This window comes from Ruditapes philippinarum, unplaced genomic scaffold (genome assembly GCF_026571515.1).
Source record: "Ruditapes philippinarum isolate M1 unplaced genomic scaffold, ASM2657151v2 ctg69_1_1_1_1, whole genome shotgun sequence".
NCBI lineage: Eukaryota > Metazoa > Mollusca > Bivalvia > Venerida > Veneridae > Ruditapes > Ruditapes philippinarum.
Window position 1 is genome coordinate 528,687 of NW_026862474.1, and position 21,487 is coordinate 550,173.

At 34.6% G+C, this 21,487-nt stretch overlaps 1 protein-coding gene and 1 long non-coding RNA gene across 2 annotated transcripts in view; one reads left to right on the plus strand and one right to left on the minus strand.

Annotated features, from left to right (window-relative positions):
- LOC132719228 (uncharacterized) lies at window positions 1-16,040 on the plus strand. The gene is made up of 2 exons (XR_009624186.1): window positions 1-121; window positions 15,782-16,040. It is a non-coding gene; the product is annotated as an uncharacterized LOC132719228 (long non-coding RNA).
- LOC132719227 (peroxisomal targeting signal 2 receptor-like) overlaps window positions 11,846-21,487 on the minus strand; it is an 18,517-nt gene continuing 8,875 nt past the window's right edge. Inside the window, exons 3-8 of the mRNA XM_060702984.1 lie at window positions 21,226-21,261; window positions 20,450-20,527; window positions 17,652-17,760; window positions 15,358-15,464; window positions 13,483-13,652; window positions 11,846-12,729 (exon numbers count right to left, since the gene is read on the minus strand). Coding sequence (XP_060558967.1) covers window positions 12,576-12,729; window positions 13,483-13,652; window positions 15,358-15,464; window positions 17,652-17,760; window positions 20,450-20,527; window positions 21,226-21,261 — 654 coding nt within the window. The 3' untranslated portion in view covers window positions 11,846-12,575. The remainder of the gene's footprint in view (window positions 12,730-13,482; window positions 13,653-15,357; window positions 15,465-17,651; window positions 17,761-20,449; window positions 20,528-21,225; window positions 21,262-21,487) is intronic.

Consider the following 21,487-nt stretch of genomic DNA (forward strand, 5'->3'; position numbering starts at 1 on the left):
GGTGCCAATTTTGACCCCAGGGCTTTTATTTGGACAAACTTTGTAGACACTCACTAAAAGATGTTTCATGCTTAATATCTTAACTCTAGCTATTTGGGTTTTTTCAAAGAAGATTTTTTAAGTTTTTGCTATACACATATGAGGAAAATCAATGACCCCCGGGGTGGTGCCAATTTTGACCCCAGGGCTTTTATTTGAACAAACTTGGTAGACACCTATTAGAACATGTTTGATGCTAAACATCTTAGCCATAGCTCTTTGAGTTCTTTAAAAGAAGATCTTTTAAGTTTTTACTATATGCATATAAGGAAAATCAATGACCCCCCGGGGCGGGGCCAATTTTGACCCTAGGGCTTTTATTTGAACAAACTTGGTAGACACTTATTAGAACATGTTTCATGCTAAATATCTTAGCTCTAACTCTTTTGGTTCTTTAAAAGAAGATTTTTTAAGTTTTTACTATATGCATAATAGGGAAAATCAATGACCCCCTGGGGCGGGGCCAATTTTGACCCCAGGGCTTTTATTTGAACAAACTTGGTAGACACCCATTAGAACATGTTTGATGCCATAGCTCTTTGAGTTCTTTAAAAGAAGATTTTTTAAGTTTTTACTATATGCATATAGGGAAAATCAATGACCCCCCGGGGCGGGGCCAATTTTGACCCAAGGGCTTTTATTTGAATAAACTTGGTAGACACCCATTAGATCATGTTTCATGCTAAATATCTTAGCTCTAGCTCTTTGGGTTCTTTAAAAGAAGATTTTTTAAGTTTTTACTATATGCATATAGGGAAAATCAATGACCCCCTGGGGCCGGGCCAATTTTGACCCAAGGGCTTTTATTTGAACAAACTTGGTAGACACTCACTAGAAGATGTTTCATGCCAAATATCTAAGCTCTAGCTCTTATGGTTTTTTAAAAGAAGATATTTAAAGTTTTTTCTTTCGGTTGCCAAGGCAACCAGAGTTCTGCATGGAATTAAATTCTTTGAACAATTTTTAAAGGTGACCACCAAAGGAACATTCCTGTGAAGTTTGGATGAAATTGGCTTAGTGGTTTATGAGGAGATTTCATTTAAAGTAAAAGTTTACGGACGGACGCCGGACGAAAAGCGATCACAAAAGCTCACCCTGTCACTTTGTGACAGGTGAGCTAAAAAAGACTTGATATGATGTTATTGTGTTCATAACTATTAAAGAATTGCAAAGAATTTTTATAATTATTTTTTTTATTTAGAACATGTTAACAAGACGGCCATGATGGCCCTGAAATCGCTCACCTGTGTATAGGCCCGTGGGCCAATGCCAATTTTAAACCAGGGGCTTTTATTTTAACAAATCTGGTAGACAGCCATTAGATGTTTCATGATAAATATCTAAGCTCTCACTCTTTAAGGTTTTTATAAGAAGATTTTTTAAGTTTTTACTATATACATATAGGAAAAAACAATGACCTCCCCTCCCCCTGTATGGGGCCAATTTTGACCCCCAGGGCCTTTATTTGAACGAACTTGGTAGCCACTCACTAGAAGATACTTCATGCTTAGAATCTAAACTCTAGCTCTTTGAGTTTTTAATAAGGAGATTTTTTACACATATACACATATATGGAAAAATCAATGACCCCCAGGTCAGGGCCAATTTGAACCCAAGGGCCCTTATTTCATGCCAAAAATCTAAGCTCTAGCTCTTTGGGTTTTTTAGAAGAAGATATTTAAAGTTTTTTCTTTTGGTTGCCATGGCAACCAGAGTTCTGCATGGAATTAAATTCTTTGAACAATTTTCAAAGGTGACCACCAAAGGAACATTCCGGTGAAGTTTGGATGAAATTGGCTAAGTGGTTTATGAGGAGATGTCATTTAAAGTAAAAGTTTACGGACGCCGGACAAAAAGCGATCACAAAAGCTCACCTTGTCACTTTCTGACAGGTGAGCTAATAAAAAGTCCCTTTATTTCATTGTTTCAGAGCTTCTTCATCTCCAGCTGCTGTGCCACTTATTAGGTTGGCCCATACAGGGGAACTGTATTACAGGAGCAATGTTCCAAAACTACAAGATACTGCTGCATCCTTCTTTACTAGATGTAATGAACCCTGCACCCATTCATATTGTTTGGGTGCCAAGCAAACCATCAAGCAAGACAGTAATATCATGTTTTCAATGTTTCATAAAATGTATTGCTGGATGTAAAGTAATATTTAAAATCTTTTTGTATGTATGAATGTTAGTTTATGTGATAATAACACATATCTTGTGAAATTGAGATTTTCAGGTTGGAATTTGTTTTAGTAAACACATCATAATACACTATATTATCATGTTATATTCTGAAGTTATTTAACTACATGAAGCCTTACTTTAAATCTTCTCTTTCAGATATTCCAGTATCAGTCATGTGGTGCCAGCTGTGTGTAAGCCCGGGCCATTATTCACAGCTAAAGAAGAATGTGCAATTGTGGGGTTATCGGCATGTGCATTGACGTATGGGTTCAATGCACATGTCAAAAACCCATACTGGGTTGAATGTTCCGTGTATAATAAATGGTTTCACATGATTTGCCTTAACATCTGACCAAAATATTATCAAAACCGACAATTTGCTTGCGGTTGTGATTTCTTGAAAGAAGGAAAGTGTCCAATCAAAAGGTAACAGAACTTATGTATTTGTTTAGAAATAAAACATGCAATAAGTTTGAGACTTCTATTGGCTTGATAAAATTAAATTCTCACATTTATTTTCTTATTTATTGTCATGGGTCATTATTCTTTTTATGGACTTTGTAATGCACTGACCGTCACTAAATTGAGTGAATTAATTTGGTCTAAAAGAGATATCTCATATAACTTCATTTGTAAGAAAGTTTCTTTTTTGCCTTTCAGCTTGGAGTTCTACCAAAAAGAACTGTATTAAAGGAGCAATGTTCCAAAACTACAAGATACTGCTGCATCCTCTTTTATTGAATGTAATTAACCCTGCACCCATACATATTGATTGGGTGCCAACAAAACCAACAAGAGCGATCAGTGATCATATGTGTCGCCTCATGATGGCCAATTTCATGTTGGGACAAGTTTTGTGACAGACGGACAGTGCACAACTAGACTTGGGACTGATCATTCCTGTAAAGTTGGGATAAAATTGCACCAGTAGTTTATGAGGAGTAGTCCGGACAAGCTTTTGTGTATCTGGCAACACACAGAAAAAAAACACCTTTTTATCAAAGGGCCATAACTCGACCAAAAATCATTCAACCGGAAAACCTGTGCAATATGCGCAAGGACTTGAGCTACAGATCATTCCTGTAAAGTTTCATTGAAATTGCATTAGTAGTATAAGAGAAGTAGTCCAGACAAACTTTAACAAGAGGGCCATGATGGCCCTGAAGTCGCTCACCTGTATATAGGCCCCCAGAGCGGGGCCAGTTTAAACCCCAGGGCTTTTATTTGAACAAACTTGGTAGACACCCATTAGAAGATGTTTTATGCTAAACATCTAAGGTCTACCTCATTGAGTTTAAAAAAAAGAGATTTTTTAAGTTTTAACTATACTCATATAGTTAAAAGCAATGACACCCCTAGGGCGGGGCCAGTTTTGACCCCAGGGCTTTTATTTGAACAAAATTTAAAGACACTCACTAGAAGATATTTCATGCTTAACATCTAAACTCTAGCTATTTGGGTTTTTTCAAAGAAGATTTTTAAGTTTTTGCTATACACATATAAGGAAAATCAATGTCCCCCGGGGCAGGGCCAATTTTGACCCCAGTGCTTTTATTTGAACAAACTTTGAAACTGGAAGATGTTTCATGCTTAATATCTTAACTCTAGCTATTTGGGTTTTTTCAAAGAAGATTTTTTAAGTTTATGCTTTACACATAAATAAAATCAATGACCCTCTGGGGCGGGGCCAATTTTGACCCCAGTGCTTTTATTTGAACAAGCTTGATAGACACTCACTAGAAGATGTTTCATGCCAAATATCTAAGTTCTACCTCTTTGGGTTTTTTAAATGAAGATTTTTTAAAAAGTTTTTGCTTTACACATATAAGGAAAATCAATGACCCCCGGGGCAGGGCCAATTGACCCCAGCGCTCTTATTTGAACAATTCAATAGACATCCATAAGAACATGTTTCATGCTAAATATCTTAGCTCTAGCTCTTTTGATTATTTAAAAGAAGATTTTATAAGTTTTTACTATATGCATATAGGGAAAATCAATGACCCCCTGGGGCCGGGCCAATATTGACCCCGGGGCTTTTATTTGAACAAACTTGATAGACACTCACTAGAAAATGTTTCATGCCAAATATCTAAGCTCTACCTCTTTGGATTTTTTAAAAGAAGATTTTTTAAAAAGTTTTTGCTTTACACATATAAGGAAAATCAATGACCCCCGGGGCAGGGCCAATTTTGATCCCAGGGCTCTTATTTGAACAAATTCAATAGACATCCATTAGAACATGTTTCATGTTAAATATCGTAGCTCTAGCTCTTTGGGTTCTTTAAAAGAAGATTTTATAAGTTTTTACTATATGCATATAGGGAAAATCAATGACCCCCTGGGGCGGGACCAATTTTGACCCAAGAGCTTTTATTTTGAACAAACTCGATAGACACTGATTAAAAGATGTTTCATGCTAAATATCTTAGCTCTAGCTCTTTTGATTATTTAAAAGAAGATTTTATAAGTTTTTACTATATGCATATAGGGAAAATCAATGACCCCCTGGGGCCGGGCCAATATTGACCCCAGGGCTTTTATTTGAACAAACTTGATAGACACTCACTAGAAGATGTTTCATGCCAAATATCTAAGCTCTACCTCTTTGGGTTTTTAAAAGAAGATCTTTTAAGTTTTTTCTATCGGTTGCCATGGCAACCAGAGTTCTGCATGGAATTAAATTCGTTGAACAATTTTTAAAGGTGACCACCAAAGGAACATTCCTGTGAAGTTTGGATGAAATTGGCTCAAGTTTATGAGGAGATGTCATTTAAAGTAAAAGTTTACCGACGGACGGACGGACGAACGAACGAAAAACGATCACAAAAGCTCACCCTGTCACATCGTGACAGGTGAGCTAAAAATAAAAATTATTAAAGGGCCATAACTCTGACAAAAATCATTGAACTGGAAAATGCTGACAATATGCACAACTAGACTTGGTACTGATCATTCCTGTAAAGTTTGGATGAAATTGCACCAGTAGTTTATGAGGAGTAGTCTGGACAAGTTTTGTGACGGACAGACAGACAGACAACGGAGAAGTGATCCCTATATGTCGCCACTACTCCGTATAGGCGACACAACAAGCAAGTTATTAATAGTGTCTCTCATTTACATAGTAAGTATAGTTTGCTAAATTTTCAATGTTTCATTAAATTTATTGCTGGATGCATAAAGTAATATTTGAAATTTGTTTATATATCAGAATATTATATGTATAAGTTAATTTTATAATTACTCATATCTTGTGAATATAAATGTTACAAATTTTCATATAGTTTCATATAGGAATATGTTTTAGGGAACACTTCCTTATTCAGTATATTGATAATTATCATGATATCTTCTAAAACTGTTTAACCACATAAAACCTTACACTGAATTTTCTCTTTCAGATACTCCAAGTATTAGTCATGTTGTCCCAGCTGTCTGTCAGTCAGGGACATACATTTGTACTTCACAGATGAAGAAGAATGTGCCTTTGCTGGGTTATCCACATGTGCATTAACTTATGGGTTTAACAGGCATGTCAGAAATCCATATTGGGTTGAATGCTCAGTGTGCAATAATGGGTTCACGCTTTGTGCCTCAACATCAGCCACATAGAACACCAAAAGAGACAATTTGCTTGTGGTTGTGACTTCCTTAAAGAAGGAATGTGCCCTGTTAGAAGGTGACAGAAGTAATGTAATTTTTTTTTAGAAATATACATAAATAATAAATTTACAACTTCTTTAAGCTTCAGAGAAATCTATTTGCAGTCTTAATTGCCCATGCAACCACGTGTATTAAGTGACTTTTGTCTTATGCAACCACTTTAAATTCCCCCATCATTTTCTCTCTATATTTTTAATGTATTAGACTTTTGATATACGCGACCAGGGACCGCTTACTAGTCAGCTAATTGAGATCAATCTTTTCATTAAAGGGTCAAGAAGATAGAGGAAACGGAGCAGACAAGTACATTCACTACAACCAGTAAACAACAACACAAGGTGCCTGCAGGGTTTAGTGCAAGCCAAATGATTTGACTATTGATGTGACTATTGAAGGTGACGATAGTGGTACTGATTCTGATGAAGACTATGAGCCAAGTTATGACTTGACTATTGGGCCATGTCTGCCTGATGACATAGATAAATTATCATTTGCTGATGATGTGTATGGTGTTATAGACGACAGTGACCAGGTGGAAGAAGATATCACAGTACAAATAGCTCCAAGTAAAGGAGTCACCTGATTGTTGACAAGTGACCAATCTGTTACAGCTGTGGACCAATCTGTATACATATGTTTTAGAGAGTCATTGTTGTCACTTGCTTATCTGACTCCACCGCAAACGTTTAAGGATGATGGATGTGATAGCCAAGTCATGGTGGAAGAGGAAACAGTAGGATCAGCATTGTATTTAACTTGGGTCTGCTCGTCACGCCATACAAGCTATGTTTGGTGTTCTCAACCAGTATTCAGGAGAAGATTGCATGTTGACGACCTGCTTACTTCAGCTGCCATCTTGTTTTCTGGGAACAATTTCCAAAAAATCTCACTATTGGCAAAATTTATGAAGATGCTAATGGTAAGTGCCTCTGTTTTCAACAGAATTCAGAGAAATTACTTAGTGCCTGCTGTTGAGGAACAGTGGAAAGAGGTTCAGTCAGAACTTTTGGACTCAAAAAGCAGGGATCAAGCAGTGTAATAATAGCAGGTGATGGAAGAATGGATTCTCCAGGCCATTGTGCCAAATTGGGCTAGGATGCAATTATCTCTTCAAAGAATAAGATTTTCCTTGATAAAAATCGATATTTATATAATCAGTCTCCGGTCAACAAATGGACAGAAAGGGCAACAGGCATTTTAATGATTTGTTTGGCTGTTTTTACCAGGTGAATTATATTATGGTCTGAGATATTGGAAATAGGCTACAGAAATAAAACAAATTGGGTACTGAACCTTCTATTTGCTTTTTTATTACGCAAAGATTTTATTTTAATTGGGTAAATTGGTCAATATTATTGGGTAATAACGCAGATACCCTGCTTATCTGTAACTCTGGCTACCAGTTTGTCGTAAATTTTTGTATAGCATTGCCTCTCCATCTCCAGTATGTTCTTTTATTCGACCATGTAAACCAGTAAAATCCCTTGTAAAAGCTATTGTTTCAGGGATTAACATCAGAGAAGAACCATTGATGTGACAAAATGTTCATTCATTTTTACCTGTATTGTTTGAGGTTTTTGAAAATCATGATGTTACTGAAAATTTGCAGCTATTGGTTAACCAGCTGTGGAATATTGCAGTGTCACCCTTTGTATATGCAAAAGAGGATCATCAAAAATCGACCATGACCTACAGTCAGGATGATGAATTATCATTCTTTCCATGTTTGCCGAAGTACAGGTCCAGGGGTCGGTTTAAAAAAATAGGCACTTCAAGACTAAGTGCAGATCAAGGAATATGCACAAAAAAGTATACTGGACATCCTAGCCTTTTACCAGGGTTCTTCACTATCTTCTGCCCTAATGGTGAGTAATCTCAAATGCTTTATTTGAAGAAATGCAAGATATCCAAGGGCAGCCCAAGAATATGGGAACCAAAATTTCAATTTGGGGGATTTCAAACTCTCTTCAAATTACCTTTATTCAAGTATCTGACTTAATGATTTTTTCTTGTTTTATTCAATCCTCTAGATTTGGTGTATTTGGAAGAGTGAAGTATGGTGTGCACACGAAGAAGGAGGAGCACAGTAAGTGCTTGGAACTGAATTCCACACCTGAAAAATTGGCCCTTAATTTACTAGAATTCCTGGTGATGACCGGAAGGGAGAGGTGCGCTTCAAAACAAAGGAGAACTATCAGGCTGTGAAAGACTGGTGTGCGTCAAAGGGGAAAAAATGTAAGTTCGACTAAAGGTAAATTAAATCACTTGTTTTTTGGTGTTTACTCGTATTACATTTACAGGTGATAGAAAAACACATGGGAGAGTTAGTTGTTGCAAGACGTCCAAATAAAGCACAGATGACCAAATACAAATACTCAGCTGACAGGTTTTTGCCGTGCGAGTACTGTTTTGGACTTTATTTGCAACATTCGCTGTGGGTACATATAAAAAACTGTCCCTTAAAGCCAGAAGAAAAGCAAGCGTCAGCTAACTATATCCAAGATGCCTGTGTCATTCTATCCCCTTTTCTTCCAAGCATTACAGAAGAGGAAGCGCGACTAGAACACTTATTTGGTGGGATGAAGGAGACAACAGCCAATCCTGGTATTCACGAATTATGTAAAAAAGATCTTTTAATTAGAGAGTTTGCTAAATCTAAGCTGTTTAGGATAGGAGAAATTAATGAGCAAAGGGTGAAGGATGTTGATAATGTGAGAACAAAAGTACGAACAGTCCGAAGAATTCTTAAACAGCTTCACAAAATTAATGAAGAAAAATTGCCCCTAACACATTATATTACAGGACGTAAATTTTGCAAAATAATTGAGGCCACAATATCAATAACAAAAGAGAGCAACTCTCCTCAGATTGCCCTTGTTCTTTGGCATTACATCAAGCACATATTTTACTTTGCTCAAAATCAGCTTAGGAATATAACTTGGGGACAAGGACATATGGGAGGAAGGACGTGACTTTCAAATCCTCTATCAAACTCACTGGAACAATCAAGTATCCTATAGTATCCTCCGTTGCAAAGCGTCGTCAGAAATTGAGACACATCAACAAGTTTGACAGAGGCTTTAGTTCATTTAAAAGAATGGCTTGTTGATGAAATAAAAAAAAGGAATAAAAAGAAATACACCAAACAGGAAGCAATGGAAGAGGCTCGCTCAGCTTACTTTGGTGCGAATTGCCCTGTTTAATAAAAGACGAATTGCGGAAGTAGCCGAATTGAGAGTATCAGACTTTTTGCAAACACTCAAAGATGATGAGATTGATTCAGAAGTTCTCAACGCATTGGATGTTTCCGAACAGATTCTGTCGAAACGGTATGTTACTTTCATGAACCTCAGTGAAAACCATAGTATTATTAAAATAAGATTCATTTTAAAGCAAATTTTCTGTAGATCATGTTATACAAACATTTTGTATGATAAAAGAGATGATGATGAAAATATGGACTTGATTATATTTATAAAACATGTAACTGCTTTACATGAGGGAAAAATTTTCCATACCAATCCACATTGATATATTCATGTTTTTTCTCTCTTCTTATTTGTTTAAAAAAAGGGACAAAGAACAATCGTTGAAACACCATTTAAATGAGGGAAAAATTTTCCATACCAATCCACATTGATATATATATATATTCATGTTTTTTTCTCTCTTCTTATTTGTTTAAAAAAAGGGACAAAGAACAATCGTTGAAACACCATTTAAATGAGGGAAAAATTTTCCATACCAATCCACATTGATATATATATATTCATGTTTTTTCTCTCTTCTTATTTGTTTAACAAAAGGGACAAAGAACAATCATTGAAACACCATTTAAAGTATTTAATTTAATTTCGATGAAAATACTGCCATATTACCCTATTTTCAGACAGCTTCTGTATTATTCTTTTTATTCTTACCATATCAGCATGAGTGTGATAGAAGTTTGAGGAATGTCAACAAGGGGCCTTAGAAAAGTGTATATCATTCTTACGCCAGATATGACGGATGCTCTAGACTATCTGTTAAGAAAAAGGAAAGGCACAAGCCCATTCTTGTTCTGCAGGTATTTCATAACATTGAAAAGTAAAGATAATGAACATGTATTGAAGTATGATTAAATTTTACCCATGATAATTCTTATGGCAGTTGCCTTACGTCTCTTTAAACCCCAGTCACAATAATAATTGTAAGCTGTATATGTGAATTGTCATTAGTATAAAACACAGCCTTCTGGTCCAAATACAAAGAATTGGAGCCTGTTACAGATACAAAGGTTTTTTTTTCAAAGAAAAGCAATGGACACTATTAACTGTGATCACATTCCTAATTTTCATATTTTTTTTTAAAGAAAGAGCGATAACACACCTTTGGACGGATGTTTTGCAATGCAGATTTTGACAAACGAGTGTCCTGGCCTAGAGAAACCAAAAAGCATCCGTACAAGAACAAAGCAAAATCTGCCATCCAGTTAAAGAGGAGCTGCGTTCACAAAATTTCTTTATGGTATATAGTGAAAAAATCAACAAAGGGCCATAATTCTGTTAAATTTGGTCCCAGCAAAAATTCTTTCCTTTACTACCATCTACACATTAAGGTTGTTCATCCCTGGAAGTTTAAGCAAAATCTGCAATCCGGTTTAAGAGGAGTTGCGTTCACAAGATTTCGGGACGTACGGACGGACAGACGTACTCACAAAATGGTACTTATGTGACTTTTCCTTTGATCTTTTAGGCCATTTTTAGTCACACAAGGCTTAAAAAAAGACACACAAGTAAAACGGAATGAATAGGATCAAAGAGAATTTACTGTTACCCATTGTTCTCCAAATCACACAAGTACCTACGGGTTCGTACGGATGGACAGACGGATGGACAAGTGGAACACTATATGCACCCCACTTTGTTATATCTGGGGTCTTAACTTTTATGGCGTATGTAATACGTTGTCTGGAAAGGTGTCATATACTGGAAAGACGCCATATAACCTATACTATCTTGGCGTGACACAAAAAACACATACGCACACAGACGCAAATCATCATACAGCTAGTATAGATATCATAGATTTTTAAATCTATTGATTGAAGTCTTTTATAAGTCGATCTATTTTCTTCATGGCTCTTTAGAAAATAAACTAAAAGTTGATGAGTTTCAATACATTGTTTGTTTACATTATATTTTAGAGTAACAGTCTTGTAATATTTTTCAGTACCTCTCAATTTATAATGTAATATCAACATGGGCCTTGTGCCTACCCCTTCTCTCTCTCTCTGTCTCTCGTCCTTGCCAGACGGCAGACGGTTATGAGGTTGGAGTAAGTCAACCGCGGCATAATGTACTTTATGATAAAACAGGACATAAACCTAAACTGGTTTTGCTTGGTGGAAATGCTTTATATGACCTTTAACATTTACAGCATTTTTTGTGGCCCCGTGTGCTTAAGTAAAAAAACTAGAACTGCCACTGTCATGACGTGAATACCCCTGCATACCACTTGTCAGAATCAACAGTGGCCATTTAGAACTCAAGGACAACCTCCCTGCCAAATCTGAGGTTACTAAACCAGTGCATTGCTTAATTATGTATTCTACATGCTTCAAATGTGAAAATGTCAAAATCAATACACTGTGGACAGGCATTCTTTAACAATTGAGAAGAAAAGCTTCTTTTCTTGTCAAGGTCCCTGTGACCTTGACCTTTGACCCAGTGACCTCTAAATCATTAGGGGTCACCTTATGGTCATGATCACCATCCATGCCAAAAATGAAGACTGTGGGTCATGGAATCTTAAGTTAATAGGTGGACAAACATTTTTAGTCCAGGCCCCTGTGACCTTGACCTTTAACCCAGTGTCCTAAAAATCAAAGGGGGTCACCTATTAATCATGACTAACCTCCATATTTTTGTTCCTGAATATGAAAATTATAGATATTAATACTGATTAATACCATATATATATATATACCAATATATGTTTCACAAATATACAATTGCATATAAAATGCAAGGATTAAAACGTAATTCACTTATCACATATATTACACAACGCTGAGATAAACACCCTTTGAGATGATAACGCTCGTCTGTTCAGGAAAAGAACTTAAAACTAGAAACAATGATTACTTAGTTATGTCATTTATGTCCTACAAATGTACCTTGTCCCTAGTGATAAAGTATGCCTAGAATGTATACAAGTTTCTTCAATAGTTTCAAAAATTTTCTATCAAAAACCATTTTTTTCCAAAAAATATTCTAAATTAAGGGGCATAACTCCTGAAAAACTGCTTTTAGGATAATGCCCCTTATCTAACAGCTGCCTGTTATCATAATTATAAAGAAGTCCTGTTAATATCCATGATACTTTTGAAATCATTCTACTTAATAAGCAATTTTAACAAGAATTCCAAGTTAAAAGGGGCATAACTCCAAAAATAAAGCTTTCAAAATTATGCCCCTTGTCTAACACATGTGCCTTATCATGAAAAGCAAGTATTCAAAGATTTGTATTCATACTATTGAAATTGTAATCGTAATAGGTGTATGAAAATTTGGATAAAGAACGATGACAATGACGACAACACAGCGATCATAAAGCTAGATTTTTCCGATGAGCTTAAAATTTATAATATATTCACAACTATCACAATTATCGCAATTTGATTGCACAAAAATCACCAAATCACAAATATCACAATGAGCGAGGTTTATGAACGTGTATAAGTTCATCCCAGCCACAGTCGACTATTTGACCAGGTATATGTAAATTAAAGTCTAATCCATATGCGAATTCGGAATGATGTTCTATTATTTCCATTGCATGCGGTTGTCTCACGTCCCATGTTCTAGAACACAAATACATTAATACTATAAATCAACATGTACATTTGGAAACGATTTCGCAATAATAGTAGAAGAAGTTACCGACTGATTTAAACAGTGAATTCCATTGTACCTTTGAAAACTCTTATCAGTAACGAATAAATTAAAAATCGTGATGACACTTGACAACGTCAGATGTATTATATGGATATTGCATGTAAAACAGTACAGATAAAATTTTAAAATTAATGAAACAAAACTCTTTATAATTCACTTGCATCAGAAATCTGCATTTATTGATTAAATGGCTCATCCCTTTGAAAATTTCTGTTATTTTAAATCCAAGCAGTAAAATATCTTGTGAGGCAGCTATTTGAACCTGATATATAATTATAGTATATGTCTGTGTTGTCTTGTTTTTAATGAACTGTGTAAATCTCGATTAGAAGGTAGATTTGACAAAATTTATGTAGTAAAAGATCCTTTTGTAGCATTCTGAATTTCGTAAAATATCTTAAAGAAATACATGTTGAAAAATTATTAGAGTCTTCCAACAAGTGGCTGGATCGACTTGTTCCAACCCAAAGCACATTTAGCAGATTTGAATGTAAAATACATGAAAATGGTTAAATTTCTATTATTTTTGATATTCAAGAATTAACAGAATCCATATTAAAACAAAATAAGATTCATACCACAGTTCTCACAGCATTATATATTACACTGTTCAAAATAACAGAAAAAAACGAACATAAAAATTAACATGCTTCACAAACCTGACAGTAAAATCATATGAGCACGAAGCCAGTGTGTTGGCATTAAATGGGGAAGTTCTAATTCTTCTAACAGCAAACCTGTGTCCTGACATTGTACATAGGCACTGTCTAGGATTTCTTATATCCCAACCTTTTATTGAGCAATCAACTGAACCTGTATATATCACATTCTGAAAATCAAAATCAATGCACTGAAACTACTGAAAATCTGAACAAGAGCTGTCGGTAGGACAGCAACGCTCGACTATTCTTAGTGCTTGATAGTAAAAAAAATGCTTGATACAGTTACCTCCTCCTGTTGTCTACAGGTTGGGGTCATGATGGTGAACAAGTGTGCAAAGTTTCAAAGCCATATGTCAATGGACTTTGAAAATATTTGAACTATTACAAAAACTTTAACGTAAATTCTAAGTCGAAAAAGGGGCATAATTCTGTCAAAATGCTTGATAGAGTTACCTCCTCCTGTTTACAGGTTGGGGTCATGATGTTGAACAAGTGTGCAAAGTTTCAAAGCCATATGTCAATGGACTTGAAAATATTTGAACTTTTACAAAAACTTTAACGTAAATTCTAAGTCGAAAAAGGGGCATAATTCTGTCAAAATGCTTGGTAGAGTTACCTCCTCTTGTCTACAGGTTGGGGTCATGATGGTGAACAAGTGTGCAAAGTTTCAAAGCCATATGTCAATGGACTTTAAAAATATTTGAACAATTACAAAAACTTTAACGTAAATTCTAAGTCGAAAAAGGGGCATAATTCTGTCAAAATGCTTGATAGAGTTACCTCCTCTTGTCTACAGGTTGGGGTCATGATGGTGAACAAGTGTGCAAAGTTTCAAAGCCATATGTCAATGGACTTTGAAAATATTTGAACTATTACAAAAACTTTAACGTAAATTCTAAGTCGAAAAAGGGGCATAATTCTGTCAAAATGCTTGATAGAGTTACCTCCTCCTGTCTACAGGTTGGGGTCATGATGGTGAACAAGTGTGCAAAGTTTCAAAGCCATATGTCAATGGACTTTAAAAATATTTGAACTATTACAAAAACTTTAACATAAGTGGTTACGCCGACGCCGACGCTCGGGTGACTGCAATAGCTCTACTTATTCTTATCGAATAGTCGAGCTAAAAATGCCAGATCTTTTTTGAGAGTTAATACTCTCGCCCCTTTGGCTCACAAAAGCAACTGAATAAGAGCAGACAAGTTCAATGGCTACTTCTTCCTGCCTTATGCTTGTGTATACAATGAACAGCCATGGAATTCGGAGAGCAGTCGATGGAAAAACTATCCATTTGAAATGTTCTAATGTTAAAAGCCGATAAGTTTCAATAACAGTTAAACAGACAAAATAACTTTGTTTTTAAATATCTTAATTAAAACATCTTCTCAAGCAATCCTATTTGCATGCTATTACCATTATATATAAAAGTAATTATTATACCTATTTTTTACCAAAACAAGAGTAATGTCAGCATTTCATCACCTATTTGCAATAACTGATTAACTCCTATTAAATTTATAAGGACTTAACCCGTTACTGCACTCAGGTGACCATTTATTACTTTCAAAATAGACAGCATTTATAACTTTCAAAAAAAATAATCAGAAGTATACTGCTAATTCTAATTTTTTTTCAAATATTCATACAACTGTGATTCACCTGATTAAAAATGTTTAACAGACTTATGGAAATTGCTTCATTTTAATATAAAACTAACTAAAACCAGGTGCACTCCGGCTTAACTGGTTAAAGAATAAAAGTTTTAACATTAATTTTCTAAGTAATCAAAACTAACAGAAAGTTGCAATCTGAAAAAAATCTATAGTCCTGCATGTGTTATAAAAAAGAAATCCTAAAAGAGTGGGACCCAACCTGGTCATATTTGTTCCAGTCACAGGTCAAAACCTCTGTAGGATGTGCTGGTATCACAGTCTGTGGGTAAGCTGTCCGTCTGTCCCAGATTCTTAATGTGCCATCTCCTGTTAAATATAAAATCATAAATATTACATTACAACACATACTATGACGCATGCCTCAGTCACTTTATTAACCCTTCACCTGCTTTATTTCTATAATGGATCTGTCCAGCTTTGAATTTGAAAGTTTAAAGGATTTTAATATCAAAATACGCTCACCTGTATATAGGCCCCCCCCAACCCCACCCCCAACGTTGCAGGGCCAATTTAACCCAAGGGCTTTTATTTGCACAAACTTGGTAGACACCCATAAGAAGATGTTTCATGCTAAACATCTAAGCTCTAGCTCATTGGGCTTTTTAAAAGAAGATTTTTTTAAGGTTTTTACTATACACATATAGTTAAAAACAATGACACCCCTGGGGCCGGGCCAGTTTTGACCCCAGGGCTTTTATTTGAACAAACTTTGTAGACACTTACTAGAAAATGTTTCATGCTTAATATCTAAACTCTAGCTATTTGGGTTTTTTCAAAGAAGATTTTAAGTTTTTGCTATACACATATAAAGAAAATCAATGACCCCCGAGGCGGGGCCAATTTTGACCCCAGGTCTTTTATTTGAACAAACTTTGTAGACACTCACTAAAAGATGTTTCATGCTTAATTTCTTAACTCTAGCTATTTGGGTTTTTTCAAAGAAGATTTTTTAAGTTTTTGCTATACACATATAAGGAAAATCAATGACCCCCGGGGCGGTGCCAATTTTGACCCCAGGGCTTTTATTTGAACAAACTTGGTAGACACCTATTAGAACATGTTTCATGCTAAATATCTTAGCCATAGCTCTTTGAGTTCTTTAAAAGAAGATTTTTTAAGTTTTTACTATATGCAAATAGGGAAAATCAATGACCCCCCGGGGCGGGGCCAATTTTGACCCCAGGGCTTTTATTTGAACAAACTTCGAAGACACTTATAAGAAAATGTTTCATGCTAAATATCTTAGCTCTTACTCTTTTGGTTCTTTAATAGAAGATTTTTTAAGTTTTTACTATATGCATATAGGGAAAATCAATGACCCCCTGGGGAGAGGCCAATTTTGACCCCAGGGCTTTTATTTGAACAAACTTGGTAGACACCTATTAGAACATGTTTGATGCTCAATATCTTAGCCATAGCTCTTTGAGTTCTTTAAAAGAAGATTTTAAAAGTTTTTACTATATGCATATTGGGAAAATCAATGACCCCCTGGGGCGGGGCCAATTTTGACCCCAGGGCTTTTATTTGAACAAACTTGGTAGACACCCATTAGAACATGTTTCATGCTAAATATCTTAGCTCTAGCTCTTTGGGTTCTTTAAAAGAAGAGTTTTTAAGTTTTTACTATATGCATATAGGGAAAATCAATGACCCCCCGGGGCGGGGCCAATTTTGACCCCAGGGCTTTTATTTGAACAAACTTGGTAGACACTCACTAGAAGATGTTTCATGCCAAATATCTAAGCTCTAGCTCTTATGGTTTTTTAAAAGAAGATATTTAAAGTTTTTTCTTTCGGTTGCCATGGCAACCAGAGTTCTGCATGGAATTAAATTCTTTGAACAATTTTTTAAGGTGACCACCAAAGGAACATTCCTGTGAAGTTTGGATGAAATTGGCTTAGTGGTTTATGAGGAGATGTCATTTAAAGTAAAAGTTTACGGACGGACGCCGGACGGACGCCGGACGAAAAGCGATCACAAAAGCTCACCCTGTCACTTTGTGACAGGTGAGCTAAAAATTGAGCTGCCAACACTAGAGCCTGGTCAGACTGAACATAAGTGTAGGTTGGCCTGGCTATATACTGGTGACAAAGGCTGATCATTTTTGGTTCTAGCAGGTTAAGGGTTAAATGAATAAATCAGAAAAGCATCATTAAACAGATATAGAATACACAGTGCTTCCATTAAGTTCCAAAATTTGGAAGTCAGAGACTGAAAATGTCTGACATTGGAGGTCACATTATATAGGTAAAGAAGGAAAAGCATTATATTTTGGAAGTCACAAGCCAAAATCAGGAGTAAATGACTCCCAAACTTCCTCTAATTGAAGTCCGGGAATACATACATATATCATAAATTTATATTAAAGAAATAGTCCATGTCCATATTCAGATGTTAGGGTTAAGGGTTAGGGTTAGCCTGCTTTGATATTTTAAGTAGTTTCTGTATTTTAAGTACAAATGTTGTGTGTTTCTATATTTTAAGATTCTCTACCTGAACCAGAAGCAAAACATCCAGATATCCTAGGTGACCAGACGACAGTGTAAACAATTCCTTCATGTCCAGTATATGTACACAGGGACTGTGGACTCTCTATACTCCACTGTAATAATAAAATTATAAAACACCATTATATCTCTAATAAGAATTACTCTGTTATAAAAATACATAGCTTTAAAGCGCGCTAATGTTAGCGTTACACTATAGGCTCGTCATTTAAAAATGAAGCTATTTAACAGTTCACCCTTCTTATTTCAGATATGTGATAAATAGCATATTATATTTGTGTAGATTCAATTCTAAATTTATTAAATTGTTGAATAAATCAGAGGCTCACATAATATGATTTTATTCAATACACTCTGACATCCAATATCCTCTATTGAAACATATCATTTCATTTTTCCCAATGAACTGATGTATTTGTTTAAAGACGTTTTCCAGAGTTTTCATAAAGACATATAGGCAAAATTAAAACTGTTCAAAAGAATTTCTTTAAACTTTGCATGTTATTAGACATTTTAATAGGAAAAAAATTTGGGGTCACCATTCTCTATTTTCGAGTTATCTGCCCTTGAATTTGACTTTCGTAAAATTCAAGGGCAGATGATTTACAATGAAGCGAAACATTACTTTTTTTTCTTCTTATTTTCATGAAGCTTACCTTCATCTTAGTCAATATGCAAAATTTCAAGAACAAATTAAGAGTGGATAGTTTTTTTCCCCACTTTTCTCTTAACCTGTGCATTTTTTCTTAAGAATTGGCCTATTTTTTATGAGTTTAAAGTACCTTTATTTTCATTGAAAAAACATTAACAGAAACTATATAGGAAATTGCATGTTATTATGTATTGAATTCAACAATAATAAGAAAAACATTATCCAGAAGTAAAAACAAGAATTCATCTACCTATGTATAAGTTATCTGTCCTTTAAATAACCTCAAATAACTAGAAAATTCTGAATTTAGAACAGTCTGTTGTTAACTTAGTGTGTTTTAATTTCAAACCTAATAGTAATTAAGTTGTACATCTCCTTATCCAAAGTGATTCTGATTCTTGTCATTCTTATTAACCATAACTATACTTATTAAACTTAAACACCTTAAACAAATCTCTATCTCCAAAACATTGAGTAAATCCTCTGTAATTTACACAATTTCCAAGCTTCAAACTTTACAACTATGTAACTGGAAAGGATGATTGCATAGGACTCAAATATATAATGTTATCTCTCCCCGAAACAATCACATGGAACAGTCTGATTTGTAGGAATGACCGGTGAGTAAATTAGTCATGCACATATGGTGGTCACCACATACATGTATGGTGGGAGAACAAAGGTGGCCAGTTTTATCAAAATCTCTCTGATCAGTGTGGAGTAAAGTCTCAGGGGTCTAGTATTTATGTAAGCAATTAATTAGGCATACTGGTTCCCATATTAGTTGCTTGATTTTAAATAGATTAAAAAAGGAAAGTTTCATGAGCTATTTTATTTCTGTTTAAAATCTAAAATACAGGCCTAAATGTCTAAAAAAAACCTGTAGATTCTAAAAATACACCTTTCTTTGTAAAATATCAAACTTGAGCAAAATAAGGTCTTTAAGAAGGACAAAAGCATATAGATTTCTATGTCTGTATGTGCAAAAAACAAAGAGTAGAATTATGCTTTTGGGTGACTTTTATGTGAAATATTTTCCTTGTGAAATGGAATGACACAGAATTTAATTTCCGTCAATGGTCCAAACAAAAATCACTAATTCCATGCCAATAGGTAATATACTTGAATAATCTTTTTTCCTGTACTAATATCCTATTAGAATAAAAAAAACATTTTCCTTGTCATGTTCAAAAATCAATTAGCAACATTTTCTCTTCTTTTTTAAATTTTTTTAAAATTGTTTATAAATTATAGAATTTTAAATTCTGAGTATTTTGATACCCATTGTGTTAAAGGAAACTATTAAAAAAGAACTTATATATATATGTAATAAACTTTTTTCATGTTTTACACTTAGTATTTTTTCAGCTTTGCCCAATAATAGAGTCTCACAAAAATTATTTCATTTATTTCTCTGTTCAAAAAAACAGGTATTAACAGGACTTCTTACTTTTCACTTTACTTTCTTTTCACTTTACAGTTTAGGCTTTCTAAAAAAATCTCTTTCCTGTCTTTGACAAAAGTACTTCACTGTAAATGAAGTCCTGATAATTCCTGTCCTTAGGAGATATCTGAAAATAAAAGTCCTGAGATTTCCTCTCTTTTCCTATTGGTAAGAAAAAAGTTCTGACAATTCCTGTTTTTTACCTGTTCAGTTTCTTCAAAAGTTTTAAGATATCCTGTAAATGGGACTTTTGTTAAGAGGTAGAAAACAAAATCCTGGCACAATCCTGGGATTTCCTTGGACTTCCTGACAACAGGAATATTTTCTGCACCAGTGGACAAGGGCAACAGTTTCGATTCTGGACAGAATGCATATATTACTAGCTACACTGACAAAAAAACTATAACCCCTTTCACATAAGGTTGTCATATTTCAAGTTTAAATACAATGACTCATTCCAAACTCTACACGAAACCAAGAAGTGGACCGACCGACAAGCCGACTCCTATATACCCCCCTAAACTTTGTTTGTGGGGTTATAATAATTAAAACCCCTGGCTTTCCAAAAGCTAAGAAAATGTTTTCTTGACTGGAGTTGATTAAAAATCATTAAATATTTCTTAAGTTTTCATATTTAAAATATTTTTCGTAAAAAAAAAAGTTAAAAATGTAATATACAAGTACATACAAGTTTAATAAGTTTATCCCAAGATCCACTGACTATCAAGTTCTCGTCCCTTGTCTGACTCCAGTCAACAGAATTCACCTGGAAATAAATAACCAAAATATTTATCATGTTTAAAACAGTAATATGATTATAGCCACATATAAAACTAGAAATAATTCAAGAGGCCACAAAATCAATAATGATCATTAACTAGTCAAAATCAACCTCTACACCAAAATCTTAGGACTGCTTGGCAAATGTTTTTCTTTATTGGTCATGTTCAAGGCCACTGTATCATTGACATTTGACCTCGAAATCAATGCCATTTAATGGTCCTATGAAATTACATGAACTACCATTTATTCCTTCTTAAATTATTAGTCAGGCACAGAAAAGGTGGTATATGATGTAAGGACTCATAGACTCCAGTGCAGATTGCACCCCCCCCACCTTTTTTTTAGTGGGTGCATAAGAATAAGACAATACACTGTATATAACTTAAAACAGATAGAACTTCCTCTTTCTATTTAAATTTCTACTGTGTTCTTGCTTAACTATTACCCTGCTGATCATGTATACTAGATTTATAAAGGATGAAATCTGGAACAGTGCATACAAAGTTAAACAAATCTCAATATCAAAAATTGCACTGCAAACAATGAACAGTTCAGACCCTGGTTTGACTGCATGGATACAAGTTAATAAAGAATAAATACATTAACATTATAGGACAGACTTGGACTGACCTTTATGAATACTAAATAATATTTAAAAACTAAATACTAATATATACTAACCTCCTTTGTATGTTCTTTAAAAGATCTAAGTGGTCCCTGTAATAGACAAATTGCCACAACTTACATTCAAAACAAAACATTTTTCTGCACCGCAACATCAGCATTCTTTTTTTAGATATAAAAATTTGCCATGTGCCTATCAATTTTTAAAAACTATTATGCATATCAGGATCTTTATTTCATTGGGATATTTGGTAATTATTCTTAAGTAGTCCAAATTTCCAAAATACAATGTTATTCATTAATTTCATCCTACTGATCG